General features: G+C 34.5%; 1 protein-coding gene across 1 annotated transcript; it reads left to right on the top strand.

The window, feature by feature from the left end:
* The first annotated feature begins 1,464 nt into the window (after positions 1–1,464).
* On the top strand, positions 1,465–19,064 carry LOC114312744 (DNA repair protein RAD16). Its single transcript, XM_082879404.1, has 16 exons — positions 1,465–1,795; positions 2,051–2,155; positions 2,333–3,552; positions 4,990–5,112; positions 5,197–5,270; positions 5,886–5,949; positions 6,063–6,209; positions 6,300–6,385; positions 10,084–10,153; positions 12,876–12,998; positions 13,987–14,217; positions 17,416–17,520; positions 17,603–17,755; positions 18,223–18,311; positions 18,408–18,488; positions 18,592–19,064. The coding sequence occupies exons 1-16, from the start codon at positions 1,789–1,791 to the stop codon at positions 18,662–18,664; spliced, it is 2,751 nt and encodes a 916-aa protein (XP_082735530.1). The 5' UTR covers positions 1,465–1,788; the 3' UTR covers positions 18,665–19,064.
* The last annotated feature ends 770 nt before the right edge of the window (positions 19,065–19,834 follow it).

Consider the following 19,834-nt stretch of genomic DNA (forward strand, 5'->3'; position numbering starts at 1 on the left):
TCAAAACTCTTTTCAAAATTCATTCACTAAACAAATTTTTCACACTCAAATTATAATTTCAAAACTTACAAACTCAAAATACAATTCTATTTTCAAATCATATTTACAAAACTCATTCAAACGCAACTTAAAATATGAATTCTCAAGTTTTTTGGTAACTGAAAAGTGCAAGTCGACCAAAAGTCAACTAAAGTGTCACAATGGAGAGACACATTTCAAAGAAGTTAGCCTATATTAGGGCTTTATTATAATTTTTTTGAAGGGTTTAATCTTAGGAGACAGGTCACAGGTTCAATTATGCTTAAGACAGAGTTGACTTAAGAAGCAAATATTTTATCTCTTGCAGGTAGGATTGTGCAAAATATCAATCAATTTGCTAAAATCATATCAATCGGCATCAATTCGCACTGTTCTATCTACTAACCGTTATTTAAATTTTAAAATTTATATTATGCTTTCGAAATCATTCCGCTCCGTTGTAGTTAATACATATATACTTTTTAATTTATAATGAAATATCAAAATAAAAATGAGTGTAAGAAAGATTTAATATATGAAATTTATTATAAATTAGTAGTTATATATATGAAAAATATAATGTAAAATTAGTTTGTGTTATATATATGAAAAATATTATACAAATTAATATTATATGTTATACAAATGCTTGATAATTAGTTAGAATATTCTTCAATTTGCTAATCCGCTCAAACCGTAATTTGTCAATTCGCTAGTCTACTAATCCGCTAATCTATTATTCAATATATAATTTTACTTTCAAATCGCCAAAACCGCACCTCGCACAACCCTATTTGCAAGAATGGAGAAATGACTGACTTTCGCCGATAAAAAGTTAGCCTTTTTTATTTAGGAGGCAAATACTTTGTCCGTTACAAGAATGGAAAATAATTAACTTTCACCGGTTAAAAAAAAAAAAAATCTTAAATTTTTTATTGTCTAAGCAGCCGTTGCTATTGCCAGGATTTTGATAATTGAAACTTGGATATTTGTCACTCAACCAAAAACAAATTTTTTTTGAAATTATTAAACTTGCATTTGATCAAGCCATTATATCGAAATTGTCAATTTAAAATCGAATTGAGTCGGGTTAGATGGGTTAGATAGGTCGGCTCAATGTTAGTACGAAGAGAATGACATTTAGGCACCATCTGCATCTCCTACAAAAATGTATTTGTTTAATTTTTTTTAAATCAAGTCACTTTTTTACATATTATTTTTATAAAAAAAATTAAAAAATATATTTATTTAGGCCTACTTTGGGAAGATTGAAAAAAGACAAAAAGTTAAAAAGTCACTATTCTATTTAAGTCATATCATCTTATTTAAGTCACATCACTTTTCTAATACATAACTTCAAATCTAACCTAAATCTAACCCATATTTTATAAAAAGTTAAAAAATATCCTTATTTAATTTTTTCGAAACTAGGCCTTAAGACTCCTCGACACAACACCGATTAATGAAATTTGGTGGCAAAATCACTCTCTGCCTGCTAATAGCAATATCTATGTACAAGCACTTTCCCGCCGTTCACGTTCACTCTGAACAGTACCCTACTCTACTCTCTCTCTCTCTATCTCTCTCTCTCTTTATAAAAACCAAAACAAAAACAAACAAAAACAAAAACAAAGACAAAAGTAATAAATTCTTGTTGCGCATTCATATTATTCTACAATTCATCGCAAAACCCTAATTTCTTGATCGTCTTCGTCTTCGTCTTCGATTCGCAGTAACGAAGTTTCGCTCTCATCGCTCTCTGTTCCTTCGATGGAAGGTACGCTTCGAAGCCCTTGTTTGATTCGGTTTTCTCCCCAATTTTGCCTTTTATATTAGCTGATCTATTTGTTTTGTCATCGATCGATTCTTTGTTTGGTTATCGGGAAAATGTGGGAATAGATAAGAGAAAGATTTAAACGTCTGACTCTTCAGAAAACAGACATTGAATTCACAATTCTCTCTCTTTTTTATTTTTTTTCTTTTTTTCTGTTCTTGATTTCTATTGAATTTTGATGTATGGTTGTGAACACAGGCAAAGGCTCCCAGTGTAATGATAGCACTGGTGAAGATAGCGATCATGTGATATGTTTGAGTTCAGATGGCGATAGTGTTATACATTTGAGTTCTGATAATGAAGGTATCTTTTTTCTCTTGTGGGTTTTTGATTGTGTAATAATATTTTAAATTGAAATTTGATGAATGGGTATACATCATTGATTTTTGTAAATGTTGAGGGGTTCAGTGTGGTTGATTGAGTAAGCACCTTTTGTATATTGCTACACACATTGAATTGAAGTACTGTGTGTAAATGTAGGTGAACATTTTTTGAGCACAATGGAAGAGAATGAAGGGAGAGAGGTTTGGGACTTGGATTCTGTGCCAAAGGATTGGGTTGGAGTTAGTGATCAAGAAGATAGTGCAAGTGATTCTAATCTTGAGTATAGGATGCCAAAGTGGAATAAAATGGGAGGCCCGAGTCACGACAGAGAGGAATTCAGAGTGCAAGAGGAAGTGGGGTTGGTTATAAGTAATGGTGAAGAACTACAGGATCTTGAGATGGATATTGATTTTCCTGTATTGAAGAAGATGAGAAATGAGAAGACTAGGAAAAGGAAAAAAGATAAAAGGACCCTGAAGTGGGAAGTTTGGGAAGAAGACCAAAACAGATGGGTTGAAAACAATATGATGAATGATATTGATCTGGAAAATCAGAATGAAGTGATCACTGAAACTTGTGATGCATCTTCAGATTTGGTTATGCCTCTGCTGAGGTACCAGAAGGAATGGTTGGCATGGGCTTTGAAGCAAGAGGAGTCTTCCACAAGAGGGGGGATCCTTGCTGATGAGATGGGGATGGGGAAGACTATTCAAGCAATTGCCCTTGTCTTAGCTAAACGGGAAATCAGACGAGCAGTTTCAGAACCCATTGGACACTCGCCTTCACCCTCTTCATCCACTGCATTGCCTGAAATTAAAGGAACCCTCGTTATTTGTCCAATGGTTGCTGTGAGACAGTGGGAAAATGAGGTTGATCGGTTCACCACAAAAGGAAGCAACATGGTACTGGTGTATCATGGGGCCAAAAGGGAAAAGAGTCTTCAACAATTCTTTGAATATGATTTTGTCATAACGACATACTCCATTGTTGAGTCTGAATATAGGAAAACTGTGATGCCACCCAAACAGAAGTGCCAGTGGTGTGGGAAATTATTTTCTGAAAGTAAGATGTCTACTCACTTGAAATTGTGTGGGCCTGACGCTGTTAGAACAGATAAGCAGTCAAAACAACGGAGGAAGGGGGCTAAAATTTCAGGAAAAATGTTAAAGCTATCTGTGTCTACTGACGGCCAATCCAGTGAATCTGAGGGTGACGAAAAGTGGGTTGTGTTCAAAAGGGCTATGAAGCTGAACACTGAGGAAAATGATTTAGGAATTGGCTCTTCCAAGGATAATTCAGCAGGTGTTGAACAAGGTGTGCTCAGAAGGAAATCTATTTTGCACTCTGTGAAATGGGATCGCATTATTTTGGATGAGGTAAGTTTCACTTACTGTGTTAGGAAATCTTTTGTACTTTCTTGCTTTCCTTTGGACTTGCTCCAACTTGAGGCATATGTGAGTTTGCATAAAATAGGTGGGATTTATAAAGTCATACAGTTTAATACAGACCCATGCCCCATGTAGAGAGTCTAGAGATAATCATGTCATTTGTGGTTCAATCTCTCTGTGTATTAAGATATGCGTTTCCTTTTCCCTTTTTAATAATTGAACGAAAATAGAACCATTCATAATCATTTTTGTCAACCTGTTGAAGCTATCAGCCCAACATTCATATCATTGCATATAGCGATCAAAGATAATAAGTAGAATTAGATTAATTAGATTCTTTATAGCAATCAAAATAAGAAGTGAAGTTAAATTCTTTGCAAAGTTATTGTTGAGGTGTTGGGAAGACAGGTCGTGGGTACAGGATATTTGATGGTGTTTATAATTTACAATATTTGTACATACACATTTATCAAAAAAAAAAAAAAATTACAATATGATGTGAGGATGGGAGGATGGGTCTTATGACTAAATGTTTCGGTGTTTGAATTTCATCTAATTGAAAAGTGCTGAGATCAGCTATCCAAGTCAAACAACGTAGCAGATAGTGGCTTTATGACCGCTTATTCCACCTTTAGAGGTCCAATGAATAATTTATTGACAACATATGTACGTTACATCTGCAGATTTTGGATTATAAGTCCAAGACTGTTTACAATATAAAATTTCGAAGTTGTGAAAAATGGCATATTAATGATTAGTACCAAAAAAGGAAAAAAAAAAAAAAAGGGAAACAAAGAAAAGAAAAAAGAAAGAAAATAAGTTTTATGAGATTTGTAGTTTATTTGAATAAACAACTAGATTTTCTTTGGAAGCAAATTTTTTTAATTATTATATTTTATTTATTTATTTTGTGTAACTACATCTTGGCTAGAATAATTTTCTTATTGCTAATTGTGAAAAACCAGTTCTGCGTTGGGAAATCGGTTAAAAGTTGTCTTTTTGGGCTTTTTTTTTAATAAACGTATAAAAAAATAGAGATGTGATGTGATCCAAAAAGGTAAAAAGCTAGAAAGCTAAAAAGCCAAAAAAGGTGCTTTTAACCGAGTTGCCATGTTTATTTTTATTTTTTCTTCCCCTGAGTTAAACTTTACTATGTCTTATGTCACACATTTATCCTTAATTGTCTACTAGCAGTCTGACAAAGTCATTAACAAAGTTATGCTTTTCCTTATCTTCCCCCTTTTACTTCCTCTTTGATTTCATTTTTGCCCATAAACATTTTATATTCAAACAATAAGTAATTCTTTCATCAGCATCTTACTACAAATATCTGCTTTCAGACCTTATTTAGAGTCTTCTTACAAATGGGCTTTAAGTGGAACTCCTTGCTTTAGAGTCTTCATTAACATTTTATATCCAATATAGGCTCATTATATAAAAGGTAGAAGTTGCAATACCACAAAAGCTATCCTTGCTTTAGAGTCTTCATACAAATGGGCTTTAAGTGGAACTCCTGTTCAGAATCGTGTTGGAGAACTTTATTCACTGGTATATATAGCCTTTATATGAGTTAAATTTTCCATGCAACTTTTACTTCTAAAATGTGTTATAAGTTTTGTTTTATTTACACAGGTCCGCTTCCTACAGATATTCCCTTACTCTTATTACTTCTGTAAGGATTGTGACTGCAAATCACTTGATTACAGGTACAGCCCAAGATTCGTTATGCTCTATTCTCCTATCTGAAGTTGCATGAGTAGAGTAACATGGAATTTTCCATAGCAACCCAAACTTTGATACCATTTGTATCCAGTCCACTCTATGATTTGGTAATTGAATCTGAAAGAAATTTAAGGAAGGTTCTTTTAGGGGAACTGTGTTTTTTATTGAATTAAAATCCCATTTTCTGGAAATGCAAACGCAAAACTACCGGGACAATTCTGGGGATTTGTTTCTTTGTTATGCTAAATGCAGCCTTTGATCCAGAGGTTCCATAAGTCGTCATTAAAAATGCAATCTCTTGATTATTGTAGTTGAGATTATACAACACAAGGTATACCATGTCAACTGCTGTGTGTAGAGGCCCGTTTTCTGCTTTAGTGTCTTGTGCCCTTTTTTCTCTCAATTTTCGTTTCAAGTACATGCATAGTATGTAAGAATCTGCAGCTGTGAAGCTGGGCTGTTATATCAAGTTATTATATCTATCTCAGCTCTAGTGTGATCTTTTGTTTTTGCTATTGCTGTCTGTATTAATTTGTGATTGGAATGTCTGATAACTTTTTAGCAGTTTTTTCCCCCATAATTTTGTTGTCTTGTTACAGATCGTCAACTAGTTGTCCAAACTGCCCTCATAGTTTTGGGAGGCACTTTTGCTGGTGGAACAAGGTGAGACAAACATTCAGTACTGTTTTTGTCATTGTTTTGGTTAATTGTTTAAGGCATATATTGTATTGAAATATTTGTGGTGTTGTAATGTATTCCATTTTGAATTTTAAAAGTATGTGTCTACACCAATACAAAAACGTGGGAATTCTGGTGAGGGTAGAAAAGCAATGCTCTTGTTAAAGCACAAAATTTTGAAGAGCACAATGCTGAGACGCACTAAAAAGGGTAGGGAAGAAGATCTTGCACTGCCTCCAAGAATTGTAAGTCTTTCACTATGCCACTAATGGTTGCATCTGCATCAGTCATTTTTGAAATCTTCTGATATTCGTTAGTTTTAATTTTTTCTTCAGATTACATTGAGATGGGACACTCTGGATATCAAAGAAGAAGACTATTATACATCATTGAACAACGACAGTCAAGCGCAATTTAATACGTATATCACCTTCTATATCCACACCTTTGCTCATTAGTTTGGCTATATAAGAAGAGAGTTCTTTTTAATACTCCTTCCCCTCCACAATTCATCTTGTACAAGTTCATGATTCTAGTTCTTCACATCATTTTAATGTTTCAATACTTTTGGATGTGCTCACTCAATTTACAAAATATATGGTGCAATTTTTTTTTTTTTTTTTTATTTGATATATTGTCATTGACATCATTTTTGCTACTACATTGAATACTTTTGTTAGATTTACCTTCTCTAAATACATCTAAACGTTTCAGATATTGAAGGATTGATTTTTTGTTTTTCCTTATTGAATTATAAGTTTGTCTCTCTATTGAGAACTACTGTTTTTAGTATAAATTTCTGCTACTTGGCTGAACCTTTGTTCTTCATGGTTTTGTTTCTAAAATGTCAAGAAACCTTGCTGCTCTAGCCACTCCATATAAATAACCTGTGCTTAATTTTGACTTACTCTTCTGGAGTGAATTGGATGTTTGAACCATCTACAACTTGATTCCTCAAGTTGGCTTGTTGTTGCTTTCGCTTGGTGCTTTATGTTGTTATATGGTTTTGGACAAGGGTGTTTCGCTGCCCTTTTGCTTCAATGTCTTGCTTTATCTTCTAAACTCTGATGTCATTTTGTTGTTGCCAGGATTTAGTTTAATTAGCTTTGAAGAGCTGATTTCTTTATCCATTAGTGTTGTTGTTGTTCCTATTTTAACATTTTAGCCAAATCTGCTAATGCATGAACATCTTTATTGTATTTAGAAGTGTGTAGTTAATTGATTAGACAGTGGCATTTTATTAAATTGACATGTTGATTACAATGGTAGGTTGATAGCTTCATGGGACATTTTTTGAAAACCAAACATTTTTGTATGGTGATTTCAATCTGAAGCATTGATGGTGTTCCTGTAAAATTATTATAATTTCAAATTTAAAGCATCTTTTCAGATTACAATTGGTGTCGATACATCTAGGAAACTAGCAAACTAGAGGATTTTAGTGTCTTGTCAATGTATTTTATGTGTAATTGTAACTTTTTTTTGTCCCCATTGTGGGTTGGTGGAGCTGTGCATTTATCCTAAGACAATCATTGGAAAGGGGATAATCATTCCTTTGGTTTCTTAGTTCGCTTAATAAAAATATACTACTCTTCAAATTGTTGATAGTTCCACTTAGGGTTGTTTTGGGAACTAACTATTTTCGTTGCCTTTTTGGCTTTTTATGAAAAGACGTGCAAAAAACTAGAGAGAATAGTTAACTTTTTGGAATTTTTGGCTATTTTAGCAGGTTGCCAAAACAAAGCTTAATCTTCTTGCATTTTTTAAATCATGAACTTTTATTGAAGAGTGGCAAAAAGGGGATGCCACCCATACAAATGTGAAGTATATGCAAGGACATACCCTTACAAAGAAGCACTGTTGATGTTCGCTCTTTTATAGTATGCATGAACCTAGAATCCTCTAGAAAGCTGTGCCGTTGATGGACAACACTGTAGGCTATTGTTATTTCTTAGTGCCTTTTGTGGGATAATTTGATTGGAAGATCGTTTTCTTTGGGATATTACTTCACCTTGCCAAACAACTTTGTGGCATATTTTCACTTTATCTTCTTGCTTTTGACCTCAAGGATAGGTCTTTGTTTTTTACAGCATTACTGGAATTTGATCCTTTAAGAGCTGGGGCTCTCCTACGCCTGTATGTCTATAGAAGCCATATTGTTGTTCATTGGGCATTCTTACTATGTTGAAAATGATCTATTTATTTATTTTTCAGAATCTTGTTTCTTGTAATCAAAGAATCACTTTTTTGTTTCTCCTAAATGTAAAATGGTTGCACTCCCCCTACCTAACACCTATAAACCCTCCCTAACCCAGGTGAAGGTGGGATTAGATTGCAGATCTCTGGTACTTCGTACCACACACTAAGGCTCATTTTGGGAAGTGGGTTAAAAGCCACTTCCCAGCTTTTAACCCACTTCCCTCTCTCACAAAAAAGCCAAAAAAAGGCCAAAAAGTAACTTTTAACCATCTTCCCAAAACACCCTTAAGAGACTTTACTTGCATAGGTAGCTGACATCTTCACCCAAGCTTGTGCTCTTCTTTACAAAAACTTCTTCATTCCTATTTACCCGTACTTGTCCCATCTCATATGAGTAGTGGTGCTTCTTTTTGTTGGAACATGACACCTCACAGGGATGGAACTCAGTCAGTCCTGTTGACAAGTTTGGCCTGAATCCTTTCATTGGGCTTTCTGGATTTTGATCCAGCACATCATAGGCGTAAGGATGACATGCATTGTTTGACAAATAGAATTTGGTTTGGACTAGGGCTGTCCATGGGTTGGTTCAAATCGGATTTGCTCTCAACCCAACAACTGAACCGAATCCATCGGATTCGTGGAAAGGTCACCCATTGCCAACTGATTTTCTATTCGAAATTGACTGAGCCAAATCATACTGTTTGCTAGTTAGTTCAGACAGCGATTCATACACAACTCATACTGTGATTCAAGCAAATCTCACATTCAAAAACATGTATACAACTTAAATTGAATGGATTGGAAGATAGAGGGATATGAGATTTGAACAATGTGATTCAAGCATACAGATTTGAGAGAGAGAAGATCCCCATCGTTTAGCACCACCACCACCATCGATCACCACCACTGCCGCCATCGATCAACGCCCTCCCATTGTTATCATTCTGCTGCCTTTGTGCTACTGCAATTAATTTGCACTGTGACAATCAATGTTTTCAAGGAAGAGAGATTGAAGAGGGGAATGGTTTTTGGGGTGGGAGATTGAAGAGGGGGTGAGGGAGAGCGGAGAGGGAGACAGGTTTCATGATGGGGAGAGAGAGATGGTGAACTGGTGAAGAGAGAGAGAGAAACTTCATGTTGGAGGAGGAGGCTTTTTCGTGTAATGGAAGATAGTGGCAAAATTGGTGTATTTGTGATGGGGTAGAGAGAAATCGACGGGTAAGATGTAGCAGATTTCCTGGAGACAAGATGATAAGGGAAATATTAAGTGGCCAGTCTACTTGCTCTGTATATCTTTAAAATGATCATCGGTCAGTTCCATTTGGTTTTGTCTGCTCATTTTTTCCAACATCCATAGATAGCTGACCAATTTAAATTTTTGTAGCACTTCTACAACCGAAAGCCAACTAAATGCATTTATGGAGCCGATGGTTTCTCTTCGGTTCGGTTTGAATCAGATGGTTCCATTGGGCAGGATGGTTTGATGGACATCCCTTGAGAATTGAGATTGGCTTAAAGTTTTAGTGGCTGTGATTTTACCTCTAGGAATTAGTGTACATGGTCTTCTTTCAAGCTTGGGCTGTTTTGGCTTCATTTTTTTTTCATCACTGTTGAAATAGGCCTATTTGCCATCTTTTTGGCATTTCATGTGTTGAAATGGATGTCAATATATCGTATGCTATGTCCTCTAAGTATTCCAGTATTTAGATGGGAAGAATGTCATTGATCAAGTGCATTTGGATAATCTCTAGGTGTTTTTTTGGCTTAGAATTGTGGAGTAAAATAAAAAATTTTTTGGGTGCTTTATACTGAAAATCAACAAGGACCTCATTTTTGGGTTTCAAAATTTCATTTATTAAGGTGATATTAAAAAAATAATAATAATCTGCCTGTTAATGTGATCTGCTTTCTGATGTGCAGATATGTTGAGGCAGGAACTCTGATGAATAACTATGCTCATATATTTGTCCTCCTCACACGACTGCGGCAGGTAAAGGATTGTTTCTAAGTAAATACTTGTAGATGACTCATGGCTTATGATACCCTAATAGATGTAATTGGGATGGGTTGGGGTGTGTGCACTGATTTCCCCAACTCTGCTTTGGTGGAGAGAGAACACTTCCCAAATCCATGATGGGGGCTGGGCTAGCCTAGAAAAAAGCTCAGACAGAGAAGGAATGAGAAGTAATGACTTTGTCACCTGCCAAATCTTATGTTTATATTTGCTGACTAAACACACTTGTATGCACATGGCAATCTCTGCTCATATATTGGTGCACCCACCTCATCAAACTTTTGATATTGAGGGGAGCCTACTTGCTCTTTACATGAAGCTCTGACATGTGACAGGAAATTTCTGTCTCGAAATTTTCTGTACAAATAATATCATTGTTTAGTGTATATCAAATTGGCCGAGGCAATAGCATTACAAAGTAGTTCCTGACTTCCAATGCTATTAGTCTTGTTACCATCCTCCATTGAAACCTGAAATGAAGTTAGAAAGCTCAGTAAACCTTCATCTAGAACCTTTTGTAAGCCTCATTTAAGGGTTCATGCTCAGTAGTTTACTATAAAACCCAATTTATGCTAGAATTAAGCCTTTTCCTTGAATCACCATCTCGCTATATGTATGAATGCACCTTCATACACCAGGTAATTTACAAACTAAGAAGAATATTGCTGTAAATTTTTTATGTAATTGCGGTTCTAATTACTGCCCTGCTTTGAGCTTGGATTGGGCTAAGATACCTACCTATTCACAAGCTGGATCCTTGGCCCTTTGCTTGCCCCCCATTCCGTCTCAATAGTGCCATTAGTGGTGTGGGTTGAGTGGGTTACACTGTAGATCTCGTTCGCTGCCAAAAACTCTCATATGGTGAAGATACCTTTTTTTTTATGAGTATATATATTGCATTAAAACAATGCTAGAAGGGGTGCAACCTCGTATACACAATGTATACTATAATGAAGATACCATTTGTTGGTTGCGAAAACAAAGATAAAAATAAATAAATAAAACGTGGTTTATTTTATTGGCCTGTGGTGGCTTATCATTTTAGAACAAAGTTGTTGTAAAAATGTGACATTCGTGTGAATACTGTATCTGCTATTAACCATTTTTTCCCTGCTTACTATTTTTGTGGAATATTTGCGAGGCAATCCCTTATTCCATGTGGCAGAACCTTCTCATACTGATCTCGTGAAATCACTATGGCTTTGTTTGTATGATGTGCAACTCTAGATGGGCGAGCCTTATCCAGCTTGTTCAATTACCAAATGTTCACCTGGGCCTGCCCAGCTTATCACTGTTCCTATTTAAGCAAAGATCTCGGCTCAATCCAGAGCTGTTCCTTTCCTGTGCCTTTGGCCAACCCCCAGTCCAAGGCTTTCCCATTTAGGCACCAAGGGTCCTTAGTAGCTTGGCCCAAGGCCACATGGGTGCTTGGCCCTTTCCAGCCTCGTGAGTGAGATTTGACCCTCTTAAATATTGTTACCCAGAAAAGGATGCATCAGACAGAATGACTGAAGTAATATATTGTAAGGAACATAAACTAAAGAAATGAAGTGGGTTGGTTCTATTTCAAATATGATCTAATGGCTTGCTAGAATTGCCAGCAAGGTCAAATGACTGGTTAGTCACAAGACTCGCAACAATTAGATTTTGAATAATCTAGATACCTGGAAGCTAGTCTAGTCCTATTGGGAAAGTATTCTAAGTAAATAAAGTAGTCTAGACAACATTGTTCTCCTTTCTTTAGCTGTAATGGATTTCTTTGATTAAGCATACGATAAGCCAATTCACATGGTCTACTTCAGTATGTGAGGGAGTTGTTGCATACTATGTTTTCATGATGTACTCAAGAAAATGTGCTCAATTTTAAATTCACTTATTATGTCTCTTGAATTATTTGTAAATCTGTAGACCATTTATTTATTGCAATTAGCAGAGAAGTTTCATTTATTGCACAGTTCTTTGAATCAAAGGTTGAATGAAATTGATTCTACCAAATGAATGACTTGTTCTTACTTTATTTATTGCAATTTAAAGATGGACTTTGTTGATTTTAGCTTTATTGGTATTACTGTATTGTAAGAATTTCTTTTTTTCTTAATTGATGCTAGATTTTATATTGTGGCCAGGAGTGCATTGAATTTAGTTGTGGTTTCCACACTTACGTTTTTATAGATTCAAAAGTTAGAAAGAAACTGGAAGTGAACATAACTGCTAGTTGCTACTTATTGAATTTATATTCAATATAAAGCATTTCCTTCAGATTGGATTGAGTATTATTAGAAATGACTTTCAGTTTTAGCCTTGTCCAATTACTATCTTAAAAATGGTAAAGTTGGGAACATAATCAGGAAGAAAAAACAGTTTTAATATTACGAATAAACTTATGTTCGGAAAAAAATAGTTTTACTATTACTAATAAACTTGAGTTTTTTTTTTTTTTTTTTTTTTTTTTTTTTTTTTTTTATATCAACAAAGATTTTATTGATGAAAATGCACTGGAGAAGTACAATAAAGAGACATCAATAAACTGATGTTAAGGACTAGAATATACAAGGCAAACAACTTTACCATTTTCAAGTGTAATAATTTATATGGGTGATTTGTACTGTGGATCAATTACATGTTTGTGTTTCATTATATATTGAGCCTGTATACAAATAGGCAACAATCTCTGATTGATCTCTCTTTGACTCTACAGGCAGTTGATCACCCTTACCTTGTGGTATATTCTAGAACTGCTGCTGGAAGTGGAAGTTTGGATGATGCTGGTAATGGTGAGCAAGTATGTGGCTTATGTCATGACACAGTAGAAGATCCTGTGGTAAGTCATCATATGTGTCTGTATTCTTTTCATGTTTTACTTTATGCTTTTCTTTGGCCTTGATACTTGGTCATTACTATTAGCCAATATTTGGTAGTTTTATATTATCAAGTTAGGACTGGAAACTGTTCAAACTTCTTATTGAAAGCCTGCCAGTTTAGATTGTAGACAGATAACAAAGTAGTTCTGATATTTGAATCAGTTTATTCTATAAATGAGTAGTTATCATGTTATCCCTGAAAATCGAAAAGATGTCTATCTCAACTTGGATTTGGATAGTTGTAAAATGCAAAAGGTGACATTTCCTTGGTGGCCACCTGTTTCTTGGCTGACCAAGTTATCTTTCCACGTACTTTGGATTCTTGAAGAAAGGACATGTCCAAGTGCTAGTAAGCACCTTGGTTCCATTACATCTGCACACTCACAAAAGAAGTTTTCCAGATTGACATTTAATGTGATTGTGATGTACTTTTCAAGTGTGCCAAAAGGGCGTTTGGCAACTGAAGCTTTCTTAGATGCTTGGTTAAAAAGAGTGGCATACACATGTTGGGCATGTTATGGATTAAAAAGTACTTTTACCAGAGTTTTATGATTGATGTAATTTATGAGAAATGTAAAGAAACTCTTTACTCTTGCTCACATGTTTTTGGATTTCTTAGTTATTCAGGTACATTTTCTATATATTGCCTTTCAATTTTAAAAAAAAAATATTCAAGTGCCCTAAATGACTTAACTATGATTTTCTTGTTTTATGATTACTGAAGAGCCATTGCTGCATTTGTAGAGCGACATAATAATGTGATGTGATATAATGAGATAATAATATACATTTTTTATTCCCAACGAAAGAACTAGATTTCAAATTACATTTGAATTTGGCAAGGAATATGCATTGGCATGCCACTTCCTGGTTTTAATAAATACCTAATCCTTCATTCATTTTCTTTTGATATGTAATGATTATGTATAATTCTTTGGACTGTTTCAGGTCGCATCATGTGCGCACATCTTCTGTAAGTCTTGTTTCATCAATTTCCCTGCTAGTACGGGACAAGTCTTATGCCCTTCATGTTCAGAACCACTTACTGTTGACTTCAGTACAAATGTGGATCATGGAGTTCAGAATTCTAAAACAACCATTAAAGGGTTTAAACCATCAAGTATTCTAAACCGGATCTGCCTTGACAATTTCCAGACAAGTACAAAAATTGAGGCTTTGGTATGTGATATCTAAAATTGTTTCATTTGTTTGTTGTTATTGTAGTTAGTATAATTATTATTATCATTTTAGGGAGTCAAAACTTCATGAAGAAACAAAAGAAGCTAAACTGTAATGAAAAATGCAGTCCATGCATTATCTTGTCATTTACCAGTACATAGACATCAGTTTTTTCAGTAATTTTGGCTTCTCTATAATTAAGTTCGAGCCAAACTTTTTGACGTAGCGGAATACACGGGGCCTAGATATCGTTTTAGTAGACAAAAAGGGCTTTCGAATCCACGAGAAAAACAGAACCTTGAATCCACAAGGAAGAAAAAATATCTTAATATTATTGATTGAATGAATAAAAATTTTCTTTGCCATGAGGCTTAGCTATTTATAATAAACTAAACCTAACACTTGTAGGAAAAGTAATTCTAAAATAAACTAGGGAACTTAAATCAACACAAATTAGGAAACCTAAGAGAATAAGAAACTAAAATTCTAAATTATTTAAAAATCATAGTCGAAATCTAATTCCAAAATAATAAAATTAAGAAATCTAATAATTCTAAAATATTTATACTAAATTACAACAATCCTAATAATATATCAAAAATATTAAAACTAAAAATATAAAAATTCTAAAAATCTTGTCCTACATCAGGCTCCTCTTCTTTGAAAGAACTCATCCTCGAGTTCATATTAGAGATCTGCTATCGTCCATCCCAAATAAAAAGATACTTGGTATGCTTCAGTTGTTTGTCCCTCTTCCGAACATTATATGCAGAGAAGTCTACTTTCTGAAAGTTATTCTCTATATGCTTCAACTGGTGGACAAGATCAATTAGACAAGCATTGAAAATCAAATTAAATTGCTCCATACCAAGAAAATCAACGAAGTGTATTTTATGTTGATGTTGAATACTTTTTGGACTCTGCTCTGTCTTAGAATCAGTTGGACATTCAATTATCAATCTTGGAATATCAATTGCATCCTCAATCAACTTCTTTGGTGCACATGTCAACTTTATTATCTCATCTTTTATTTCTTTTTTTTCATTGAGTTCAACTAGATTTCTTTCTTTTGCGATCTCATAACCATCATAATAATCGAGAGATGATAGTTCCATCATTAGAAGCTCTTGGCTACCTTCAATTTTTTTCTCTTGCTTCACCTCTTCATTGTCTTCTTCAAACTTCTTGATCAAAGTAATTCCAGTGACCTCTCTTTCTTCAATTTCAACGTTCTCACCATTGTTGAAATCAACTTGATTTTCTACTTCAATTGAATATCTGTTTGGGTCTTCAAAATTTTGAAACATTGAGATATTCAAAACCTTTTCTTCTTCAATGCGTGGTTGAGCGTGACAAATTTGTTGATCTACAAGATTTGATTGACCCACAAGATTTGATTGACCCAAACTTGGCAAAGGCATAGTCATGTTTCTCGAATAATTTGTATCCATAATTGCATAATAATTATTGAATTGCGAAGAATATTGTGAATCAGAATTACCTTGGCACAATTGTTTCGATTCAAGCTTTTTTTGATATTGTTGATACAAAATTTGCCCATGATTTGATTGAAGGAGTCTAGAACTCATCAACTTCTTCATCTTATGCCACGTCCTAGTGGGTTGTTTGCATTGTCTCCTTCGATCATATACTGCAATTGTTTCTACCATGTAGAAACATACCTTGTAACTTACGTGCGACATATTTGGCTTCCTTTTTTTCAGAGATTTCCATACACACAAGGAATTTGTCAACTTTGCGAAACCAATAAATAAAATCCTTGGTACGACAAGAAGCATTAAAACAGGGAATTTCTGGTGGTACTTGATAATCTGAAAAGTCATGATTGATGCAATTATTGCTATTGAACACATTACTAAATTTTCGTTGTTGCCTTACTGACTGGTATTCACCATAATCCTCGAATAACTCATCTTCAGATTCGTCCTCACTATCGTATTGATAACAAGAAGATCGCCTCAAGATGTTGTGGTTAATAGGCTGACCTTGGGCAAATCCCATAGCGCGGTTCCTATTTAATGTTGAGACTAATACCACTTGACGTAGCGGAATACACGGGGACTAGATATCGTTCTAGTAGACGAAAGGGGCTCTCGAATCCACGAGAAAAATAGAACCTTGAATCCACAAGAAAGAAAAAATATCTTAATATTATTGATTGAATGAATAAAAGTTATCTTTGCCATGAGGCTTACATAGCTATTTATAATAACTAAACCTAACACTTGTAGGAAAAGTAATTCTAAAATAAATTAGGGAACTTAAATCAACACAAATTAGGAAACTTAAGAGAATAGGAAACTAAAATTCTAAACTACTTAAAATCTTAGTCAAAATCTAATTCTAAAATAATAAAATTAAGAAACCTAATAATTCTAAAATATTTATACTAAATTACAAGAATCCTAATAATATATCAAAAATATTAAAACTAAAAATATAAAAATTCTGAGAATCTTGTTTTGAAAATCTTGTCCTACATCACTTTTAAGGCAATTTAGAAGTGAGCTTTATACAGCTCATTCTTTTAAGAAATGAAACCTCCAAAATGTTGCAATTCATTTATGTATTGAACAAGAGAACAAGAATGTACACATCCATGGTAGAGTAGTGACAGTGATGCGATGACAATGTTCCATGACATGGCATATGTTGAAACCCATAATTAAATGTGGAACATACATCTATATGCTTATCTGGGTGGGATGCATCTTTAAGTTCATTTAGTTGTTAACTAAATATTGGCTGTAGAGGAAGGGGAATGGGGCAAAAGGCTGTCTAATCCTATAACAATACTTCATTGTCACTCAGTTGATTTGCCATCTTTTGCTTCAATATTCAAGTTTTTGTAATGTTATCATCCTGAGCTTCAGGGCTTTGAAATAGAAATAGAACTGGAAAGAGCAGCCTAGAAAAATCATCTTTACATTTGATCAGACAACCACATTGCTTCTCCTGTCTGCCCATCCTTTTGCACGTGCATAAAAAACGAAACAAAAGAGGATTAAGGGTAGAAGTGTGAGTTAACTGATGTCAGAGAGTAAATTGGTCAACTAAATGGTTGTGATAGACTTGTACCTACATCTCTGTTGATTTTATTGTGAATCTATAGGTATTTACATATTTTGTTCACTTGTTATCTTTTTGTTACTGCTAAAATGAATTGATCGGTTCCAGAGAGAAGAAATCAGATTCATGGTTGAAAGCGATGGTTCTGCAAAAGGAATCGTTTTTAGCCAATTCACGTCATTCTTGGATCTGATACACTACTCCCTCCAGAAGGTAAAGTAAACAATTCAGGTTCCAGCATTGTGTTTATGCATTGAAAAGTGAAAGCCATAGTTATTTGATCAACCTTTTGCAGTCCGGCATTACTTGTGCTCAATTAGTGGGGTCCATGTCCATGAGTGCTAGAGATGCTGCAATTTTGAGATTTACCAACAATCCAGATTGCAAAATCTTCCTTATGAGCTTGAAAGCTGGAGGTGTCGCCCTGAATCTCACAGTTGCATCACATGTAAGGAGCCTCTCTTCATATTGTCAATTAAATTGGTGGAGATGGATGCAAAATCACTTCATTTTATATTTTGCTTTAAATTTTTAATCCTGTTTAGATTATTCACTTTATTACTTTTATTTATTTATTTTATTTCGTTAGGGCTTTAAAGGAGCTGCTCAGTTTATGTTGAAAAAGATTGATGAATGGCTAGAACTTGAATGAGATCCTTTTTCTTTTGAATTCTAGTTACATTTCCCATTACCCTTAATTCTCTCTCTCTCTCTCTCTCTCTCTCTCTCTCTCATGCACACCTGTGATGACGCTAGATGGAATAGATTATCTAAGTCCTCTCCATGAAGGCGCAATGTTTCTTTTGTATATTTGCTCTATTTTTCTATACAAGTACTGATTTCTTTTTCTTCTGCAGTTATTTTTAAGCACTTGTCACTTCCTCTTATTCTGGCTTTTCACACTTGATTTTGCAGGTTTTCCTGATGGATCCCTGGTGGAATCCAGCTGCAGAGCGACAAGCCCAAGATAGAATCCACCGAATAGGACAATATAAACCTATCAAGTAGTGTTGCTTCCTTGTCCCATTGTCCATTAACTTCTGTGATAGCATCACTGTGAGAGGTGACATTTTATTTTTATTTTTGGGGTAATGTTGTAGGGTTGTGAGATTTGTCATTGAGAACACAATTGAGGAAAGAATTTTGGAGTTGCAGAAGAAGAAGGAACTAGTCTTTGAAGGGTTAGTTCAAATTGTCTACGTGCATTGGGATACTCGCCAAATTTTAGAACCTCCTGGGTGAATCTGCTTACCCTTTTTTTTAATCATTTTGGTTTGTTTACAGGACCATGGGTGGCTCTTCCGAGGCTCTTGGAAAACTAACGGAGGCTGACTTGCGGTTCCTCTTTGGTTCCTGAACAGTGGATTAGCTACAAACTCAGTTTTGTACCTTGGTTTAGTGTTCTATAGCAGTGTTCATATCTGATATCTTGAATGGTCTGCCCAAGGGGGAAGAAAATGAGAGATGCTTTTGACTTCAGTGGTTGCACAACTGACACTGCAATGCCGCCACTACCACCATTTTTTTGTACAGAGGTACCTAAAACTGTTATTTTTTGATTGGGAAAAGATAGGCACATTTGTGAACAGTATTATCATCAACCTCTGAACTTGTTATGGACATCATTTTGTTTTTCGAGTAGGTTATATGCATAGATGAACATTCACTGTAAAATCCTGTATTGGTCATAAATTCCATTGTGAAAATAGCGATTCCTAAATAAAATGTGAATGCATGAATGAACTCCTTGGACCCAACTGATTGCAGTGCATCATCCATTGTGGTTTTGCTTTTTATTTTGTTTTTGGTGTTTTCAGGAAAAAAAAAATGCTCAAAAACATCAATCTTTTTCAATCATGTAAAAATGGTTGTCGAAAAGTTAAAAATAATTTTTTGGTGGTTTCGTAAAATGTGAGTTGTTTAAAAAAAAAATTGCCAAAATTATTTTTTGGAATTAATTTGCTAAAACAAGTGTCATCTGTTTTTTGAAAAACAAAAACAAAAAATGAACACACGGTCAATTAGGCCCTTAACACAACTGCTGTTTTTAGAAGAATAAATAAAGCTAAGGCAAGGCAAGGCAACGTCAGGTGATATTATTGGTATCTCTGACCTCTGATTTATGGAGAATTCTATTTATACATAAAATTCATACAAATAATTTGACAAGAATGATGTGATAATGTATTATTATAAACAAATTCATATTTAATGGTAATTTTATTTTGAAATGACAGATTTGAAATGAGTCATACCATTATGTATAAAACTTATGTACCATTTTTTTATTTTGTATAGCATTACCCCTAATTTATTGAAGGCTATCACAGACTCGCAGTCGATGAAATTGGACAATGGCAGGTCATGAAATTGGACAATGGCAGGTCTGTGTAAGCTTTGTGGGGGTGGTTTTTTGGAGAGTCTAATTTGATGATTTGAATTGTTCATATTATAAAATTCGTTAACTAGATTATTCATGAAAAGAATTACGTTAATCGAACATTTGTAGCTCTATCACAAGACCACA

This window comes from Camellia sinensis, chromosome 7 (genome assembly GCF_055761805.1).
Source record: "Camellia sinensis isolate YWXY chromosome 7, ASM5576180v1, whole genome shotgun sequence".
NCBI lineage: Eukaryota > Viridiplantae > Streptophyta > Magnoliopsida > Ericales > Theaceae > Camellia > Camellia sinensis.